At 41.7% G+C, this 21,675-nt stretch overlaps 1 protein-coding gene across 2 annotated transcripts in view; it reads left to right on the top strand.

Annotated features, from left to right (window-relative positions):
- METAP1D (methionyl aminopeptidase type 1D, mitochondrial) overlaps positions 1 to 21,675 on the top strand; it is a 333,044-nt gene that overhangs the window by 144,949 nt on the left and 166,420 nt on the right. For both annotated transcript variants that reach the window (XM_077448002.1, XM_077448003.1), the window contains exon 2: positions 15,146 to 15,315. In XM_077448002.1, coding sequence (XP_077304128.1) covers positions 15,146 to 15,315 — 170 coding nt within the window. The remainder of the gene's footprint in view (positions 1 to 15,145; positions 15,316 to 21,675) is intronic.

The following is a 21,675-nucleotide window of genomic DNA, read 5'->3' on the forward strand; positions in this document are numbered from 1 at the left end:
AATATTAGGAGTGGCCAAGTCAATAGTTTGGTACATTCTGAGGAAAGAAGAAAGCACAAATAAGCTGAGGAACATAAAAAGGCCTGGCCTTCCATGGAAGACAACAGTGGTGGATGATCTCAGAATCTTCTCTATGGTAAATTCATTTGGATTGTTCCATTTCAAATTTAATCTGGTGGCATACAGAGCCAAAAGTATGAAAACTCTGCATGTGTCCAAATATACAGTATATGGACGTAACTGTATTACATATTCCACAAATTTTTAGGGTGGAACATGTAACACTTTCCAGCATCTGCATCTTCTCACCCCCCCTCACTGTGACAGTGGGCAGGAGATCTTCTCTCCGCAACTGCTGTCACAATTTAAAAACAGCTTGGTCCTTCATTTAGAGTTTCCTGTGAATGACTAGACTACAAGTACTATCAGCCATTGCTCTTAAAGTGGTTCTAAACCCATCTGAAAAAAAAAAAAGCAACCTGCAAGGCAAAGGCATAATGAGCTAGTATGCATAGCATACTAGCTCATTATGAATAACTTGCCTGAGAACGAAGCCCTCGAAGCGGTCCTCCGTATTCATGTCTCCCGCTGCCATGGAGTGACTTCCGGGTCTCGCTGCTCCGGTGCTGTGATTCGCCAGAGCAGCGCTGACGTCACTCCCGCGAATGCTCACGGGAGCCGTCAGTTGCGGTATATCGCTGCGGCCTGCCCAGTGCGCCTGTGCACCGCTATCTATGGCGCATGCACCGTAGACAGAGGTGGCTGTCTTTTTGTAAATATCTCCTAAACCGTATAGGTTTAGGAGATATTTCTTGGGCCTACAAGTAAGCCTTAATCTAGGCTTACCTGTAGGTAAAAGTGGTTTGTAAGGGTTTACAACCACTTTAATAAACTGCAAGGGTGAAGGTGAGTCTCTTCTTAGTTCATTGATCTTCCTGCTGTCAGGTAACTGCCTGCCTGTATTGGAGGTACGGGCAGACAGATATCCTGAGAGTCTGAAGGAGCCAGACATTTCATACAAATCTGATTATCATGGGTGCAGTGCTCTAAAGGCTCCATAGGAAACAAATAAATACATACTTGTTTACCTGCAAAACAAAATGTGCACTTTTTTTTCTTCAAAAGATGAACTTCTCCTTTAAAGTGGTTGTTAAGCCACTTCTATAAAAAGCTCCCATCCCCTGTGCCTCTGTTATATTATAAATATGCTTATCTGTATCTCTCCTCTCTTGTCCGTTCCAGTTGGCAGGGCCTGAGCACTGCCACTGACGTCAGCTGGGGAGGTGAGAGAGAGCCTGGGAGTCACAAGATCGCAGGGAACTGCTGTGTTATCGGTACAGATAAGCATATTTATTATATAACACAAACACAGGGGAACTTATTGTTATAATACAGAGGGGATGGGAGCTTTTAATATTAAATATAAAAGCCACAGGAGCGGAGAGGGCAGGCGCTGGCACGAGCAGACAGGGAGGGGAGGGGTGAAAGGATGGAAGAGAAGACACAGACACAGGAGTGCTGCAGATGACAGAGGCACAAAATCTGACCACGGTGTCAGGGCTCGGCAGCCATGATACACTGTGGTCAGTTTACAGAGGGGAGGGTATAGCCAGGCAGGATAAGCCAGATTTTTTAGGTGTTACAAGGGACCAAATTACACAGCACAATCACTGTGCTGTATAACGTGCTTTAAGGGAACAGGATCTGTTTTTTATTTCTTTTTTGAGTTAACAAACGCTTTAAATCTCTTTTATATTGATAACATTGACAGCAGGTTTTACTCTATTGTTTTGTGGGCCATACATGTATCAATGTTCATAAAACAATTGTTTTGATGAAGGAATCTTGGCTCTCAAAAAAACACAAAATTGCCAGTTCAATCAACTAACTGTTTCTATCAGGAAAAGAAAATCTGTCCTGTCTGTAATCCATTTGATTGCATCCAATTCAAACTCTTCTTTTGTTTTTCAAATTATTGTTCTTTAATTAAATATTTGCAATTTCCAAATTAATAATTGATCATAGATTTCAGAATTAGACATTATCTGTTATGCAGTATAAAGAATTGTGATGATATGCGAAGTGCAGTAGCCCATTACAACTAATCAGTTTACTAATATCCATGAAAAATAAACTGTATCTGATTGCCACTTTTTATGATGTATGTATGCAGGACAATCACATATAGCATTGCTATGGTCCTCCTCATCAAAGTGATTGTTGTATGATTATAATATCTAAAGGTTAAAACAAAAAAGTAAACTGATTATAAAACTAGTGATCTAATGCAATCAGCTTGTGAGATATAGTGGCCAGGGGCCTGATTTGAGGACAGAGCCTATAATCACAGAAAATCAGGTCTTTTAAACATCATCCATACATACACCATGCCCAAACCACTCCTCTGGTTTTCTACATGAAACAATTTTTATTCCTAAACTACCAGGAAACAAAATAATCCATGTGAATGTAACTATGGTCCGGAAGGTACTGCGGGCTGGAGCAGTGGGTGGATTTGATTTGATCACATCAGCTGCCGTAACTGAACATTTAGCTGTAAACCTATTGATTCAACAATAACTTTTTCATTACTTAAAGTGGAAGTAAAGGCAAAACCTAATTAGCTGTAAACCTACTCCCATCCATATTCTAAGCCTAATCTAGCTAACCCTGTGAAGAAAAGATCCCTATACTTACCTATTCTGCGGCCACTCCTGTCCAGTCCCAGGCTGAGCTCAATCCGGCTTGTGTGTAGAAGAGCCATCCGACAACGGAAGTAGGTTTAGAGTTAGTTAGGTTTTGCCTTTACTTCCACTTTAAGGGAAATACTCTTTCATTTTATAACATCAGTGTTGTAATAACAATACAAATTATAGTTATATTTGACAATCCAATATAAGCTTACTCTGCCAGTCTGCTGCCATCTCCTTCCACAACTTCCCGGATTCCCTGCAACTTTTCAACTTCTCTGATGTTTGCTTTCAATTCTTAAGGACTCCGTCCTCTGAAACTCTTCCTCTCAGCACTTCTGTAGTTCTGAAGGCAGGTTCTATGAAACATGTGACATAGCAGTGCCTATCCACAGGACCTATCACAAAATTCCAGGAAGTAAGTTTGTGGGGATCTTCACAATGTCAGATTACAAGCATCCGTATCATTCCGAGTAATAAGACTAAGCTACCAATGATTGACATACAATGAGTAAATAATGATAACTAAGTAATACATACAGCGGTGATGTGCAGTGCCATTTGACCTCCAAACATGGTGTTTAGACATGTGCAATACATTTTGTAATTAATCGGATACAAAAGAAATTATATTAAAAATAACGAAGGAATTTGATGGGATTCGTTAATTTTGTTAAAGGTCTAATGAAACAAAAGGTCAAATATTACAGTCCAATCCTCTGATTCATTTTGTGCTGGAGGTTGATTACTGGCAAAGTACATTCCTGAGAACTGAGCGAGAAGGGTGTTGTATTTAAGCATAGGAGAAGAGATATTATCATTGTGTGTGTTAATAAATATATATATATATATATATATATATATATATATATATATATATATATATATATATATATATATACATACATACATACATACATACATACATACATATCGAATTATCTCAAAACAAATCAATTCATTATAACGAATATCAATACTCAACAGAAAATAACGAATTAACCGAAAACGAATTAACATATCATAATGAACATAACAGAACTAAATGTATTTTACGAATGAAAACAAAACAAAATTTTCCGTTGTGGATAAGTCTAATGGTGTGTATTATGGCATCCAAAGAGTTACATTTTGGTCTCATCTGACCAGACTATATTCTCCCAGTATTTCACAGACTTGTCCACATGTTGAAGCTTGTTTAAAGTTTGCTGCACAACATTTAAATTACTTATTATTTTCTTTGAAACAATTGTACCTGCTAATTTGAGGTCTTTCTGAAGCTCTCCACAAGTGGCCCTTGGCTCTTTAACAACTTTTCTAATAATTATTTTTACTTCTCTGTCTTCCAATGAGCACCTGGTCGTGGCCCATTTATGATGAAATGATGTTCTTTCTGCTTCCAGATTATAGCCCTAACAGTGCTCACTGGAGCATTCAAAAGTTAATGCCATCAGTATGTTTTGCCATCAGTTGAGACTGTTAATTTGCACTGACAAGGGGCAGGATTTCCTTCTAATTACTAATAGATTTCAGCTGGTGTCTTAGTTTTCCATGCCTTTTTGCACCGCCCCTTTGCCTAGGTTCACATTGCTGCGGGTTAGAAATCGTGCGAGTTCAGCTGAACCCGCACAATTTCTTTTTTTTAAATATTCTTTATTTAAACTTCAAGGAGGTTACATAGTCCAGTTACATACATTTTCATAAATACATACAAACATTCGTCGGTGCTCAGTCCCTTTTAATCTCTACCAAAAATACAATTTCCCTGGTTTACATAACTGAGAGCCCATTTCTTATTTATCTCTACTGTTTTTATGTATTCCACTTTCCCTCCTTTTATTTTAGTTTTTTTTTTCTTCCCCCCCTTCCCTCCCACCCTCCGGAAAAAAAAAAAAAAAAAAAAAAGAACACCCCTTCTGCTTCCAGCCCATATGATTTACTTATTCCCACTACATGGTGATCTCCTTATCTTTCCCTATTCCCCAGCAGTTTCTTTCCCTCTTCTGAAGAGAGGAAAACCTTCCATCCCGCCCATATCCTGGCATATTGCTCGCTTCTGTCTTGGGCCGAGTATATTAAATCTTCCACAGCCCCCACCTTCCTCACTTTATTTAACCACATTGTTATTGTTGGTGGTTTAGAGTCTTTCCAGGAACGAGCAATGCAACCCTTAGCCTCATTAACCATGTGACACAATACCGAGCCCTTATATTTTCTTATTGGGATATGTGAGAGGTGCAACAAGAAAAAAGCCGGGTCCTCCGTTATTGGATATTCTGTAAATTTTTGCATAATTTTTTGCACGTCTTTCCAAAACTGTTTGATCCTGGGACATGTCCAGAAAATATGTAGTAAAGTCCCCCGTCCCCCGTTGCACCTCCAACATTGATCTGATGCTCCAGGGGAAAACCTCTGGAGCTTCGATGGGGTATAATACCACCTCGTCAACAGTTTGTAATTCAATTCCTGAATTCCAGTACAGATTGATGTGTTTAACGAGAGGTATATCATCCTCTGACGTTGATCTAATGAGAATGTCCTATCCAAGTCCCTTTCCCACTTTACAAAGCATGGCATCTCATAATTATCTGGGGGGGCTATAAGCAATGTATATATCTTTGATATCGTTCGAGACAGCGGTTCCTTCTCTTCACAGTAAATTTCAAATCTAGTTAGATCTTGTTTATAGTTTATTGCTGGACCTAATGACTCAAAAAAGTGCCGGAGCTGCATTGCCTGCCACACCTTCACTTCAAATTGGCCCCCTTGTTGAGTCAAAGTAGTCACTGTTGGCCAGGCATTAGATTGTAGAAAATGTGATACCTGCATATACCCCTTTTCCCGCAGGTTCTTAAAGTCTCTCCTCTCCATTCCTGGTTTAAAACTGGGGTTACCTAGCACCGGAACTAATGGGGAATGCGCTGACGAGAATTTAGGGTTCTGACTAATTCTAAATCCTATTTGTAATGTTGGGCCTATAAGCGGATGCTTTTTCATAGAATCTGGTAGATTTGTATAGCACCAAATCGCTCTTCGGAGAGGTACTATACACATTTCTTGTTCTAGTTCTATCCAAATCTTAAATTCTGTATGTCGGCACCAGTCGATAATCCTCCCAATATGCACTGCCTTATAGTATTTAAGTAAATCTGGTACTGCTAAGCCTCCATCTCTTTTTAGCATAGTCATCCGGCTTCTACTGATCCTCGGTCGTTTACCTGCCCAAATAAATTTCGTAAACACTGTGTCTATTTCACGAAAAAAAGCAGATGGGATTTCTATTGGTAGGGCCTGTAGTAGATATAAAAATTTTGGCAGAATACTCATTTTAATAGAGTTGCAGCGGCCAAACCATGAATGACGTCCCTGTTGCCATTTCTCTAACAATATTTTAACTGCCTTAAGAAGCGGGGGGAAATTCAACTTAAATGTCTCTTCTATTTTTACTGGGATCTGTGTGCCCAGGTATTTCAGGGCTGTCCCTACCCATTTAAATTTAAAGTTGGGTTGTAACATTTGTTGTTTTTCCCAGGGGAGGGCTACCCCCATTGCCTCTGACTTTGAATAATTGATTTTAAAATTTGCCAATGCACCATACTCATCTATTTCCTTCATTAAATTTGGCAGTGAGATATGTGGACTAACCAGAGAGAACAGCAGATCATCTGCATAAGCAGAGATTTTATAGCTCCTATCTCCAACTTGTAGACCTTTAATATCTGCGTTTAGCCTAATTTTATTCAATAACGGTTCTATCGAGAGAGCGAACAGCATAGGGGAAAGTGGGCACCCCTGCCGTGTCCCATTTGAGATTTTAATCGGTTCTGAGAGTACCCCATTGACTTTAACCACGGCCTGCGGAGAGGAGTATATTCCAGATATCCACCTTATCATATGCTCACCTAGTCCCATATGCCTCAATACTTCGAACATAAACCTCCAGTTCACCCTATCAAATGCTTTTTCAGCGTCTGTACTTAAAAAAATAGAGGGCGTTCTAGTTTGATTGGCATAGTGGACCAGGTTGAGTACCTTAACAGTGTTGTCTCTCGCCTCCCTAGTAGGGATAAACCCTACTTGGTCTCGATGTACCAGTTGATTTAATAATGGTTGGAGGCGAGAAGACAACAGTTTGGTGAAAAGCTTCAGATCACAGTTTAACAATGAGATAGGTCGGTAGCTCCCACAGTCCGCAGGGTCCTTCCCTTCCTTTGGGATTACCGAGATATGTGCTCTAAGTGCATCCTGTGGGAGGGCCGCAGCTTGGCCAATTGCATTAAAGGCCTTTAGCATATGCGAACCTAAGATTGGGAGGAAACTCTTGTAGTACTGGATTGAAAATCCATCGGGCCCCGGTGCTTTCCCTTGTTTAACTGTTTTCATTACTGCATTTAACTCCTCTGTCGTTATAGGGGCTTCCAGTCTACTACGTTCCATGGAAGAGAGCCTACATAGGCCTGCTGCTGATAGATACTCCTCCATTTTAGCCTGGGGTACTCGGGGTAGTGATAAATTGTATAGCCCAGAGTAGTATTCTCCAAATCTTTCAGCTATCTCACTGGGTCGGGAGATCAGACGTCCATTTTCCCCTTTAATATGAGGGACATAAACCATCTTCCCCTTTTCTTTAAGTTTCCCTGCTAATGCTTTGCTGCACTTATCCCCTAGTTCATACGTAATTTTCCTACCAAACTGTATTGCCGCCTTCGCTTTACATCGGAGGAGATCGGTCAACTGTCTCCTCAGATGTGCCAACTCATTTCCTATAGATGTAATTTGTATATTCTTGTGGAGAGTCTCCAACTTCTGAATTTCATCTGCTAATTTTACCATCTGTTCTTCTCTTATTTTCTTTAATCGAGAGCCATGTTTAATCAGCACTCCTCTCATTACCGCCTTATGTGCCTCCCATATCATGCCCGGATCACTCCCCTGGGCGTCATTTATCTGGAAGTACATTTCCATTTCTTTCCCTACATCTTCCCGTATTTCGGGAATCTGCAACAGACTTTCGTTTAGCCGCCATTGGCGCCCCTTGGATAGGGCCGGGCATGACATGGATATCTGTAGTGTCACTGGTGCGTGATCTGACCACGTTATATTTCCTATCTCTACTTTCTGTACTGCTGGCAGTAAATAATGGGGTATCAGAAAGAGATCGATGCGGGAGTAGAGTTGATGTGGATTTGAAAAAAATGTATAATCTCTCTCTCCTTCGTGTAGCAGCCTCCATACATCCACAAGATGCATCTCTTGCAACTTCCGCATTATCTTCCCCCTGACCCCCTTAGGAACTGATGAGACTCCCGTTGATGTGTCTTCCCTAGGGTTTAATGGTATATTCAAATCTCCACCTAAGATCACTTTTCCTTCTGCAAATTCCATTAATTTTGTCAGAGTTTTATTTATAAAATTATCCTGATGTACATTTGGCGCATAAATAGTAGCTAACGTTACTTTTACCCCCCCTATTTGTCCCTTTATAAAAAGGAAGCGTCCATCTACATCTTTCCGCATATCCAGGAGAGCCCAGGGTATTCGGTTCGAAATTAAGATGGACACTCCCTTCGACTTCGATACTTGATTATGTACATGGTATACACATGGGAAAAATCTATTCTGGAGATACGGAAGGTCACTCCTTTTGAAGTGTGTTTCTTGTATGAACGCCACGTCCGTATTGGATCGTTTTAGTTCATTAAGGAGTATCTTTCGTTTCTCCGGTACATTTAATCCTTTTGCATTTATGGAAGTTACCCTTATCTCCTCCATCTTTCAAAAGGATATAAGAAGGCAGTAGTGGGCAAAAAAAAAAAAAAAAAAACCCGATCTTTTCTAATCTGAATCTAACCCCCCTCCTTTCCTATCAACCCCTAGGGGAGGCACCTCCGTTCTGAACCTCCAATTATACGGTTCGCGTGGGTGCAGACCTATTTGGGGGGTTGACTTGAATCGGCCAGAGTGCTCTGCTCCTATACCCTCCCTCCCGTCCCCCTCTTTCTCAACCCCTTAACTTTCTTCAGCTACACAGCACTTTTTATTTCCATATTAGGAGGCATTCCCGTCCTTTACTATCGTAGTCCCCTATTCTCTCATCCCCATCCTTCCTCCTCCTCTCTCTTCTATTCCTCTAGTCCCTTTCCCCTTTTTCTCTCTCTTTCCCTCCTCTTCTCTTCTTCCCCTCCTCCTCTTCCCATCTTTCCCCTTCCCTCTTCTCGTTTCCTGACCTCCCTTTCCTCTCTCTCCACCGCCCCTCCCCTCCCCCCCCCCCCAAACCTCCCCTCCGACCTTCCCTTCTCTTCCCTCTCCCTTCCCCTTCCCCTTCCCTCTCCCTCCCCCCCTCCCTTCCCCTTCTCTTTCCCCCTATAGTTTTACTTCTTTCTTACTACTTCTCTTTCATTAACTTCACTCCTCTTATTACCTCTAACTCCTATTCCTTCTATTTAGTTACTCCACAGGGTCTTCCCCATCCTATATACCTACCCCCCCTACCTAACCTACCCACTTCACCCTCACAGTGACAGTGTGAATTAAAGTGCCTTTACCCCGTACCTCCTCCCACCCTCGCTATCTTCTACTTTACTACTCCCCCCCTCCTCTTTACCCCTCCTCCCACTATTTCTCTTACACACCACTATCCTCCCACTTTAATAGGTGCCCAAATTATTTCCCCTTTCTCTTTACCCTATTTTTTTCTTTCCCTTTCTTCCCCCCTTTCCCCTACCCCTCCCCCCCTTACCCCTACTTTCTTACCCTTCCCCCTTCCTCCTGTCCTATTTGTGTTGTTACCTTATCTTTTCTTGTGTTTCATTTTTCTTTTCTCATAGACAATATAACCAACAGTATAAGAACTAAATACCCAAGCCCCTGGGAGCACCAAAAAAAAGAGAAGAAAAGAGAGAGAGAAAAGGAAAAAAAAAAAAAAAAAAAAAAAAGAAGAAAAAAGGGAGTTTTTAGATCCTTCTGCGATAGGTTGGAATTTAATGGAGGAGTTTTCTGAAGGGGTTAACCTCATTCATGCCTTATACAAATTATCATATATACATATTTATATAATTCATACATATCCATATTATATTTCCTTTCCCCTTTTTCTCATCTTCCCCCCCTCTTCCCTTGCCCTACCCCCCTTTATAAATTTTATACCTTTACACCCCCCTCAATCAAAAAATACAAAGCGCTTCACAGATTTGCGTATCATCTTTACTCATTAGTGCCAATCTACCCATCATTACTCCTAGTACTACCCAAATGTGTTCTTGTGTGTTCTCATAGAAAGACTGTGAGAAAAAAAAAAAAAAATAAATAATTAAGTGAAATTATATTTTCTATTTTATATTTTATATATTTATACTGAATATTTCCCCCCCCCTCCTATTAACTCCTTTAGAGAGGAGTAGGCAGAGAGCACCCCTTTGGGTGTTTCCGCCAAACTTCTCTTTCTTCTCTACACACCAAAAAAAGACATTGATCAAAATAAAAAAAAAACCTATGCCTTTCTTTACCCCATCCAACCAGAGAGAAACCTAATGTGCAACTACAAAACAACAGCAAAAAAAAAAGGAAAATTTCCCAACCACTATCTTCCCATTCACATCTAACCCCCCCCCCTCCCTCCCCTTCTGAAGAGAAAAAAAAAAAAAAAAAAGGGGGGGACAAAAAAAGGAGGGGACCCTCAACCAATTTTCCTTCAGGGGACAGGGGAGACACGAGGAAACCCCAAAAGAAAAAAAAAAAAAAAAAAAGAGAAAAGGGGGAGGGGAACCTCCAATCCGTTCTTCTGAGAAGAGAGGGGGTGCCAATCAGGGGTAAATATTTTTCAAAAAGAATCCAAAAAAGTTGGACCCAGACAGAGTCTCTCCCCCACCCCCCCCCCCACCCAATTGTTCCGCTGAAAATTGCTATCTAGTTTCTCCTCTTCTCTGGGGGTTTAAGTCCATCCCCCCTTCGAAAGGTCTTTGTTTTTTCAGGGGTCCTGTTATTGATTGGAGCCAGTTCGGAACCTCTAAGGCTTCTGTTCCTAAAAAGGAGAACAGATCCGGGAGTTCTGCCGGGTGTCGCAGACTAAAAGTCATTGCATCTTTTCTTACAGTCAACGCTATAGGGTATCCCCACTTATATGCCCCTCCTGTATGTTTAATTCTGTCCAAGAGTGGGCGCATCATTGCCCTTCGCTGCAGGGTAGCCCGAGATAAGTCGGGCAATACTTTCACCTTTGCTCCATCATGCTCTATATCACCTGCCTCCCATGCTTTGCGACTTATTAACTCTTTCTGGGAGAAACGCAAGAACTTGCATATAACATCTCTCGGTCTATTTATATTTGTTGACGGGGGTCCTAGGGCTCTGTGCACTCTCTCAAACTCCCAATCCTGGGGGAGAGCAAGAGCTTGCAATTGTTGACAGATAGTTTGTACCGTAAGCTGCAGTGCGTCCCGACCTACTGTCTCAGGGATCCCCCTGAATCTCAGATTCTGACGGCGACTGCGATCTTCCATTTCCTCTATTTGCAACTGCATATTAGAAACACATAGAACATGTAAAGTCTGTACCTGCTCCAGCTGGTGTACGCGCTTCTCCAGGGATACCCTCTGATCTTCCTCCCTTAGTAGCCTGTCTGATAGATGCTGCACTTCGGTTTGAACCAACTTCATCTCCCGTCTGAGTGTATCCTCAAACCTAGACACCATTGTTTCAATATCTGCACGTGTGGGAAGCGCTTGAAACAGCGCTCTAAGTTCTGGATTTCCCATAGGTAGCTGTGCATCTCCCTGGTATTCCTGGGGGCTCTCATTTTCCTCCCTCACCTCCTCTCTCTGTAGTCCCTTCGTCTTACCCGTCTGTAGCTGGGGCGTAGATCTTCTTCGTTCCTGCAACTCGTTCGTTTCTCTTCCGGAGGACGCCGAAGCACCCTCTCTCGACTTGTCTCCACCTCCCATTGAGTCACGTGGTCCCGCTGATTGTTTCCTGGATACCGCCGCTCTCGTATGGGGAAAGAAGCGTTCTATCTCCGGCTGTTCCTTCGGCTTTTGTCCCCCCTTCTCCTTCTTCCTCATCCCCGGGTGAGCGCCTGCTTTGTGTAACTTGCTATACTTGCTCTGTGTCCCTTGCTAGAACACGCTGTTTGAAGAGGGGGGATCGATAGCCTATGTCCGTAGCCTCATACGCTCTCTGTACCGCCTTGTTTAGAGAGAGTGGGGAGGACTAGGCGCGCTGTGCTGTGTCCGTAGCATTACTGAGGGACCTGGTGGAGGGCAGGAGCCTGTACGAGCGTGTGTCTCCTACTCCGCCATCTTCAAGCCACACCCCCCCGAACCCGCACAATTTCAACCCAACAGTGCAGTCTGACTACAGGAGCGATTTGACAGACATCTGTGTGGGTTTTATGCACAGATGTCTATATAAATCCCCCCCCCCCCCCGCAGTTGCCAAAAGTAGTACATGAACTACTTTTGGGCATTGGTGGAGCACCACAAAGTTGGCTCCACACCAATTTGGACGGTGCCATTGCCGGCAACAGCCGCTGATTTGACATGTCAAATCGCATGCCAAGTCGTGCCAGTGTAAACCTAGGCTAATTGATGTGTTCAATACTTTTTCCTTGTGCCATTCCATTTTATTACACATAACTTAATTTCTGAACTTATTTGTTTTGATTTCTTTGTATGGATTGCATGTGTTGTTAACGATATGTGGTGAACATTTCATGTAAATAGCACCTTTATAAATATATCTACCTTGAAAAATGGTGATGTGTTCACTACTTATTTTACCTGTTGTACATAGTTTTTCATTCTCTTTTGGCAATATTGTCTTGCAAAAATATTTTTTTGAAAAATAAAATGGAATTTATTGGAAAACATTTTTAATCTTGCATATGCTTAGTTAATTCAGGCTAGTTTGATTGGTAATCTTTTTATTAAAAGATTAGACTTTTTTTCACTTGCCAGGCTGCTTTAACTGAGATTATGTGAGATCAAGGCAAACTCCTTTGATCTAAATGTAAAAATTATAATATTAATATTATATTTATAAAGAGAGCCTGCAAACAGTGTTGCTTTTAAGCTTCCTTTGTATTGGGGCAGCTTCCATCTCTCCTGCAACAGAGACTGGGACCCAGCTAACAAAATGACAGACAAGTCCAGGTCTGTGTTGCAGGAGGCGCTGTAATACTGGGATCTGTCCGTCAAAGTCATACTAGCATTTGTAGGCATGAGTCCATTGTGCCCAATTCAAATTCTGGCTACCTCCCTGTGTTGAGATGTGTGACAAGGAAACCAGGAGCATTATAAGCAGTGTCTGCTTCTCACGCAGAGGCGCCGCCACCCAATCCATGCGCCCCGCCCATAGTCTACATGCATGGCGCTGGACTCATTGATTGCAAAGTTTTTTTTTCTTTTCGAAACGCATGATTAGAGCCTGAGGCTCTAATTGGCTTCAGAAAGGATGGGCTCAGGGCGCAAAGCACTGTGCCCAGAGCCCACCCAGTTGTGTGACATTGGCGAATGAATATTCACCGATGTCTTCCTTTTTCCTGTTTCTCCTCCCGGTCAATCGGGTCTAAGGACTAAGACCCAATCGGCCGCAAGTCCCAAGTCCTGATTGGCAGGGAGCAGAAGCGACTGCTGGGACTCAAGAGGAGATGCAGGGGCAGAAGCCACAACCTAGGTGGGGTAAGTGTGAGGCTGGTGCGGTGCCTAACGGGCAAGCGTTGCGGGGAGTGGCGAGCGCTGGGGGGTGGGTAGTTGGCTGGTTGGGGGGGTTGCTGGCTGGCGGGGCCGCAGGTTGCCCCCAAGAAAATTGAGCACAAGCCTCCACTGATTACAAGCATGAAGTTTGTATGCTGTCCTTGTTTGCATGGGTGTCCTATGGTTACACAATTTACTGAAGATACTATTTTTTTCCTCCAAAAATAAAAAAACATAATGGTAGGCTAACTAATTTACACTCGGATGTCAGTGTGTTCGCTGACCAATCTAGCGCCCTACGTTAAAGCCAATAATGTTGTTTGTGCATAAACACGGGTGGAAACAATTGTGCCTGTGGTGACCATAACAACAAATACAATTCTTGTTATGTATTATTATTTTTAATGTGAACTCCAGGCATTTTATTGAAAATGACAAAGGTAGTTTAGTGTACAGTGTTAATTATACATCTGGGCTGCCTTTTCCAAGATACAGTTCATGTAAAACTCAGGACCAGAGTGGAGTGGTACATTTAGCTCAGTGCTTTCATGTGCTGTGTTCTTCTCGTCCTTGTTATTGTCTTATTCGAATTTGTCCCTACAATGGTGGCCCTATAGACTTCTACCGCAGCAACTAATTCCATTTCAAAAATAGTGTACAGACCAGAAGCTCTGAGATAACGATACTGCAGTTGGTCCAAATTTTATGAGCATTGTATCTGGGAAAATACAGCAAGGAGGAAGTACAATTCCTTAAGTTATCCAATAATTGTACGTAAGAGGTACACATTCCTTTCGGATAATAGCAAATTTTTACTTTTCCATGGTGGCAACTTGAAGAGGCAAAACTAGTACTGATGCATGAGATCTTGTGAAGTGTAAGAATTCATAAGACATTATTCATTATACCAGGACAAATATGGAATTGATGCCCTTAGATGTCATTTGAATTCTTCTTTAAAATTTCTAGGGAATAAAAGGTGTGAAACTGATTGACTGTAAAAACTCCACTTTCTGCTCATTTTCCTGTCTCTAGTTTGGTGCATCAGTACTATTTTGTTTACTTTGAAATTTCTAAATTGCTGAAATGCTAGAAGTCTCCCAAAAATTAACACTTTTCCCTGTGTGCATGGGCTACCTATATGTGTGTGTGTGTGTAATATGAAACAGTGGTGCCCTTGCTTTGGTGGGCCATATACTAAAATTGGAATGATACAGAGAAGATTAAAAGGTGGCACTCCAAGGGCACTGGTTCTAAGGTAAAGAAAACCTGTACTGAAGATGCATGGAGGCTGCCATTGCTGGAAGAATTTCCCTATGAAAATGTTGCTTTAATGATTCAGAGGCTTTAGTACCATTAATAATTAGTCACTGACCCAGACCAAGTCTGTGGATCAGGAGTTCTGATTCACTCTGAGTTTCCTGATCTACATTCTGCATGCTTATTGCAAATTGGTGTTTCTGAATATTCTGAAGCCAGAGACAGCCAGGAAACTAGCATTTTCCAGTGGAGCCCCACAGTGGCAGTCTACATAATGCTCTCAAGTCATGTTTCACTTTATGGATATTTACTGTTCCTTTTTTGCTCCTATATTTCTAATGTATGTATAGCAAATGTAGTTTCAAAAGAACTAAAAAGTTCACATTTTCACTTTTCTTTATAAAATCCGGCTAAAGACAAACACTGATTCAACAGTTAATCTGACAATGTCTGAGAAATGAAAGGATATATTAACTGATATTTTTCTTTTCACGTCTCTCTTTGCAGGTTATGTGACTGGCTGTCAAAGAGTTTTCTCTGCACCAATCAATCATATCTTCTTACACAGGCAGTTGAGCATTCAACAAAGGAGATGTTTCTTTTTGCGGAGACAAAGAAGCACTGCTTATAGTATAGTTTGGCCAGGTACAGTTTCCCCAGCTCATCCAGTTCCCGAGGTAACTGTAATTTCTATTATCTCATTCTTTTCCCCGTCAATATAAAGGTTGACTGCACTACTGATCAAGTACATTCATCTACTGACAGCCAGGGGGCCGCAGGCATAGCCTGGGATTTAAATGCGAGCAACAGAGCTGCGTACACTCCTCTCCCAGCCAGACAGTGTTATGAAGAATAGGTAATCAGTGCATAGGTGTGATCAGCCTCCAGATAGATAGTTACAGGCAATCTCTTCAATGATGCAGACACCAGCAGGTGGGCATCAACACCAAGGAAGTGGCCAGCCAACTTGTAAAATGTGCCATAATGTTGGTAAATGATTTAAGTAAATAAGATGTTTTATGGTCGATATCCAACCTGAGCGTTCGTCATTAGATGGACTGTTGTGAATCTGATGAGTCTACATTGAGACTGATGTGGTTACCTTTGAAGAAAAACATAAGCTACTATAATAAGGTTTTTTTCTTTTCATTTTTTTCCCACATAACCATTCCCATCTCCCCAAATGGAAAAAAATAGCCTCCTTGTGATAATAATACATGTGGCATTATATACCGCTGGCAGCAGGCTGCACAATTCACCTGCCAGAGGGCTGAGCGCTCAGCGGTCCCAAATATCAGAAAGTTCCAGGGTAATTGTGATTAAAAGTTGTTCAACTGGGACAAAGAGCCTGGCTGAATGTAAACTGAAATTACTTTTGATAGGATAATTTGTTGTGTTTCACTTTAACAGAAATGTACATTGATTTTAGTTGAACTTGGGATAAAAACAAAACATTTTTTGACTATGAAATATTGCTTATGAGGTTATTTGCATTTGCCACTTACAGCCAACAGGTGACTTTCTAGATGTGGTTGATCCCAAATTTCCAGCAGTAATTTGCAGATATGGTGTGAAAATTTTGAACTGCCTGTGTGTTTTGATTTTGTGTTATTTAGGGCAAATCGCAACTCACAAAACATTGAATTAATTCAAGGAAGGACTGGTCCCCCTTCCTGTTGTGAGTTCATATAGCCCCATTGGAATTTTAGTTAGGCAGTTGTTAGCAATGGTCAAGGTTGACAACAATCTGTAAATCTACAGACAGCCCATGAAAAGACGATCATAGATGTTGATTGATTTTCCTGATTGTAAGTACCAGCTAATTTCCCTGTCGGGTGTGGCGCCTTCACTGGCGTGGACCCTTTTATTACACTGTGTTGGGGTATCAAGCATAGTTGTACCCAAGAAGTGTAGACCAAGAACAGATTTACAGGACAATGGAGCACAGGAACTGAGATGTGTTGGAAACGAGGACATTGGAATGTGTTGGAAACAAGGACATTGGAATTTGTGTCTCATCTTGCAAAGGTTCTTGAGAATGGTCCCAGTTAAAAGTAGGTGACGTTGGATCCCACAAACCATGCCGACTAAGGCTAGACAGCATTCAAAAGCTTCCCCCACTAGGGTTTGGACACCAGGTTGCAACTCCTGGGTTCACCAAACCCTAGGTACCATGAACTGCAGGGTATTTGGGTTAAGAGGTCATTAAATGGTGTAAGACTGGAGGACTGTGGATCACACCAAACTGGTCTATACCCAGGACACTGGCAAGAAGTCAGGCCAGGCAGCAGACACAGTTAACAAGGATTCTAGCCAGAGGTCAGGACAAGCAGCAGATATTGAAAACCAGGATATTCACTAGAGGTTAGGACAGGCAGCAGACACAGATAATCAGGAACAGGCCAAACTTCAGGGCAGGCAGCAGACATAAATAAACAAGATACAAAGTTAAAAGTTGGTTCATGGAAGTGAAATATAAAGGGTAAAGGCAAGGGTTACTAGAAAAACACACTACAAATAAATGCCATGCCCAGTTTAACTACAAGAAGCATTGCTTGGGCAGTAGGCTGAGAGCTGCACTGAGTTATATAGGCTGTCCAGGAGAGCAGCGTTGCACTGACTGGCTGCAGCCAGGAAGGGGAAGGAGCTGTGCTCATTGGTTATGGTCTTGACAACCCAGGTAAAAAAACTGCAATCCCAGAACGCAGTAGGTAAATAGTGCTGACATTTCTTAAACTGTATAATAAAATTTTAATTTAACAGAAGTCAATTAAAATCACAATAAAATCGCAAAAAAGTGGTGCAGGAACCTTTTTCCAAGTTGCTGCAATTTGAGTCAGAATGACTTGAATGGTTTCTTTGCTGGCAATGGAGTGCAATTTGTCATGCTTTTTTAAACTGCTAAATTGAATGACAAATCACACTGGTGGGAACCAGGGCCTATTCTTGTTATGATGTGATCCTTTATTTGGTGTATCCCTCACAAATAGTTGGGGATGCTCTCTATAGAGCATTGCGTGACACACTTTAATGCCAGCCTGCTGAAGAGCCCCCATTGTTTATGGTATTTATGGGTCTTTGGGCCTAAACAGCTACTAGCTAATAAAAACCCACAGATCAACCGCACTAGATACAGTCCAAAAATATCAATCACAGTATGGCAAAGCAGCCGACACAGTCCTCCTGGTATGGAAAACAATAAAATAACACCAAATGCAGTGCTTATGCCCAGATCATAGTCTAGATAAGTTAAAAGTAAAACATCTCCAATAAAAAATTCATTTGGTTCTGGTCCACACAAAAGGGTCTATAGAGGGGTCCGCCACCAAGACCCATACCGCAAGAGATGGACCACTTAATCAAATGTATTCAAATGCGCTTTATGAAATGCTTTGACTTTAATTCCCCATGCATGCAGTATATGTACAACTGACCAAACTCCTTTATTATAAAAGAACCAGAATACTCAAACATTGCAGTAGAAATTGCATGTAAAACCTTATTGCCGTAGCAATGTTTCCAACCAGTAACATGGCCGACCATCCAGCGTGGCGACGTCACGTGGCCAAACTCCTACCGACGCATTTCATCACTCACAGACATCATCAGGGGCCTGGCCACGCAAGTACGGTTTATATACCCAATCAAGGCCGGAAGTAAAATACCTAATGCATCACTTCCTCCCATTGAGGTGCAGTTGTGTTGTTTCTGGTTAAGCACAGCTTGCTTGTGGGTTGTGGAGCACATTAATAAATGTATTTTACTTCCAGCCTTGATTGGGTATATAAATAGCAACCCGTACTTGCAGTACCATGCCCCTGAAGATGTCTGTGAGTGACGAAACACATCGGGAGGTGTTTGGTCACGTGATGTTGCCATGCTGGGTGGTCTGCATCTAACTGGTTAGAAATATAGCTACAGCAATGAGGTTTTACACGTGATTTTTACTGCAATGTTTATGAGCATTCTGGCTCTATTATAATAAACGAGTTTTGTCAGTTATACTGCTCAATGAGGTATCTCTTTGCCCATTCCCTATATGTTGGTGTGGTGAATTCCTGCCTGAGGTGGATTGTGTCTGGCTTCCAGTATTCAAGCATCTCGCATTTATGGGGAATTATAATCAAAGCATTTTATAAAGCGCATTTGAATACTTTTGATTAAGTGGTCCATATCTTGCGGTAAGGGTCAGTGTGAAGCTTCCTTCTTGGAGTTGGACCTCTCTATACACCCTTTTTGAGTGGACCAGCATGGAATGAGCTATTAGCTAGTGTTTTCTCTGTCTAGGGGTTTACTCAGGAACATTGAAGGAAAATGTATTCACAAGACTGTTTTTTTTTTTTTTCCCTAGTTAACAATTTTTCCAGTTTTTGTGCTGACCATTCCCTTTTCCCTATTTATGTATTCTTTCTCTCTGATCTTTTATAATAGATCTTGCTAAGAATATTTAATCTGGTCACAGTAACTTTTATGGGGAATGTACATGAAATTGGCTACATTAGACATAAGCCTACTTACAATCTGGGCGGGGCGAACAGGCACTAAGGGCCCTATTTATAAGAGTTGCTACCACTCACCGCTGGACCTCACAGTGTTTACTCCACACTTTTTCTCACATTACTTAAAGTCGTTAAGAAAAACTTGCACCATTTAACCTACTGGATCTGTAAAAGAAAAAAAAAAACACTAAGGGATGTAATCTATATAATAGGGTAATTATACTCAATGGTACTCTGTGGAAAAGTCTCTCTATAAAAACATCTCCTCTCTGTACTCTACTGAACCCCCGCTGTTTACAAAGAACCAGGCTTATACTGAATAATCAGTGTTTTAACTGTGTTTGTGTGGGCTTATGTATGAAAAATTTTAATTTCATTGGTATTGTCTTTGCTTTGTCAAAATCAGGTACTCACTCCCCCCTCCCCAAAAAATGCCATTTCGTAAAACAGGAGCAGGGAAGGAGGGCTTAAAGTAGAATTTCCCTTTTTTGGTGAAACTCCGCTTTAGGTAAACTGCACATATACTGTACCTTTGCTGCATGCTGGTTTATCAAAACTGTCGTAAAGTGCACCAACGCTTCTTAAAGGACCCCAACGACAGCCAGCAGAACAGCATAAAGGAACAGCATAAAACCACCCTGCAAGTGCCCTTTGTTCCCTTCTCCCCTTTTTTCATTTCTATGGAGAGTGCACATGCAGTCAGTCTAGACCTACCTGTCACCAATAATGCACTTTGGCAGCATGGTTCCTGTGTTCTGTAAATCAAGCTTTATTACTGCTCACTGCTACACCTTGTTACTATTTATTCTGATCTGGACACTAAGGGGTTGATTTACTAAAGGCAAATAGACTGTGCACTTTTCAAAGGGCAGTTGCACTCTGCAAGTGTAGTTGCTCTAGAGCTTAGTAAATGAGATAAAGCTTCACTTGCCAAAGAGTACCCAATCATGTGCAAGGAAAATAAAAGAAGCTGCATTTTTGCTTTCAGATGATTGGATGATAGAAGTCAGCATAGCTTCTGCTCATTTACTAAGCTGTGGAGCAACTGCTTTTGCAGAGTGCAACATGTATTTGTTTTTAATATATCAACCCCTAAGTGTCATCTTATGCCCAGTCCTTATTACTAATAACCCCGTCTGCTAAATTGTGTTATTACCATTGTTAATCCATTTCTATGCTTGTTTCTGTCTAACCATATTAGTTGACAATATTTTAAGTTTGCCTTTACTAACTGATTTAGTGCTTGTTTTCTTTGATATCATACTATTACTAAGTACTAAGTATTACTTTCAGTGATTTTCTGTGATATTGCCTGCATTGTACAGGCAACTAAGTTTGTCAAAGAGACTGAAGTTCTTAACGAGGCAGAGGCAAAGAACACAAGACCCATTCTAATCAGGGGCTCCTACGGGGGTAGCGTTACACACAGAACATGGCAACAGTTTTGTGCTCTAGGTGGTCCTCACACATAAGACCCAGATCCATAGCTCAAAAACAATCTGCTCTCCCCTCCTGCTTTTGCAGGGATATTAGCCTCCCCTGTGCAGCGTTCTTCCAGGACTACATATCCCAGTGTCCATGGCAGCTGCATCATCATCTCCCTGCTGCTGTTGAAAGGTGGGAACACACAGCCCAGCTGAGGGGGGGGGGGGGGGTTAAGCAGGTCAAGGACTCCACAGGCCACTCTGTCAAATACACAGCAGTGGGTGGGGAAAGCCCCCAGCCAAGCACCCAGATAACATGGAATACATGAGATTTGGTATCCCGGTGCTTGCCACAGTTCACATTTGGGCAGTCAGGATAGGTGACTTGGTTGTGTGGTATGTGGTACACATTGCTATACTGTCCTCCTCTCTGTTCCTTGATAATGGGACTGCAGGCCATACCCGCCCATCAGAAACATTCCCAAAATACAACCAAATAAAAGGACATACAACCACAAAATTTTGCCAAGAAATGGCCACGGCACTTTTTTGGTTTTACAACTCAAATTACACAGGTAAATTTATCACACTTAAAAACGTCAAAGAGGGTTTGCTCAGTTGTCAGATCTCGAGCAGCTTAAACTTTAAGAAGAATCACAAACGTTCCCCCCCAGGATTCCAGGGAGACCCAAACCAGGAATTCCCTTTGGACCATGTTGGATACCACAGTTTACATATTTAAAGGTATAGTATCATTAATACAGAAATCACACCAAACCATTCAAATGGTAATTTAAAACAAACACCAAAGCTAAGTGGCCACAGTCCCAAGAAAAGGCCCCCCGAATGATGTGCCCCTTTTGCACATTCAGTGTAAGGTCTGTTAAAATGAAGAAAAAATTCTATACATTCACAGCTTGAATTTTTTATTTTTTTTTGGACTGCTACAAAATTACAGTAGGTATGGAATACAACATTCGACCATTAAGACCTGTAGATTACAGAAGAAAGACCCGGTGACAGCTTTTCCATATACCCAACCAGAGAAAGGGAAGGTTCTCTTCGTATTTTCTGTGATGACAACATTCTAAAAATGAGAAATCAATGGAAAGTA

Source organism: Lithobates pipiens, unplaced genomic scaffold (assembly GCF_037356315.1).
Source record: "Lithobates pipiens isolate NorthernLeopardFrog02 unplaced genomic scaffold, aLitPip1_a1.2 Scaffold_22, whole genome shotgun sequence".
NCBI classification, from domain to species: domain Eukaryota; kingdom Metazoa; phylum Chordata; class Amphibia; order Anura; family Ranidae; genus Lithobates; species Lithobates pipiens.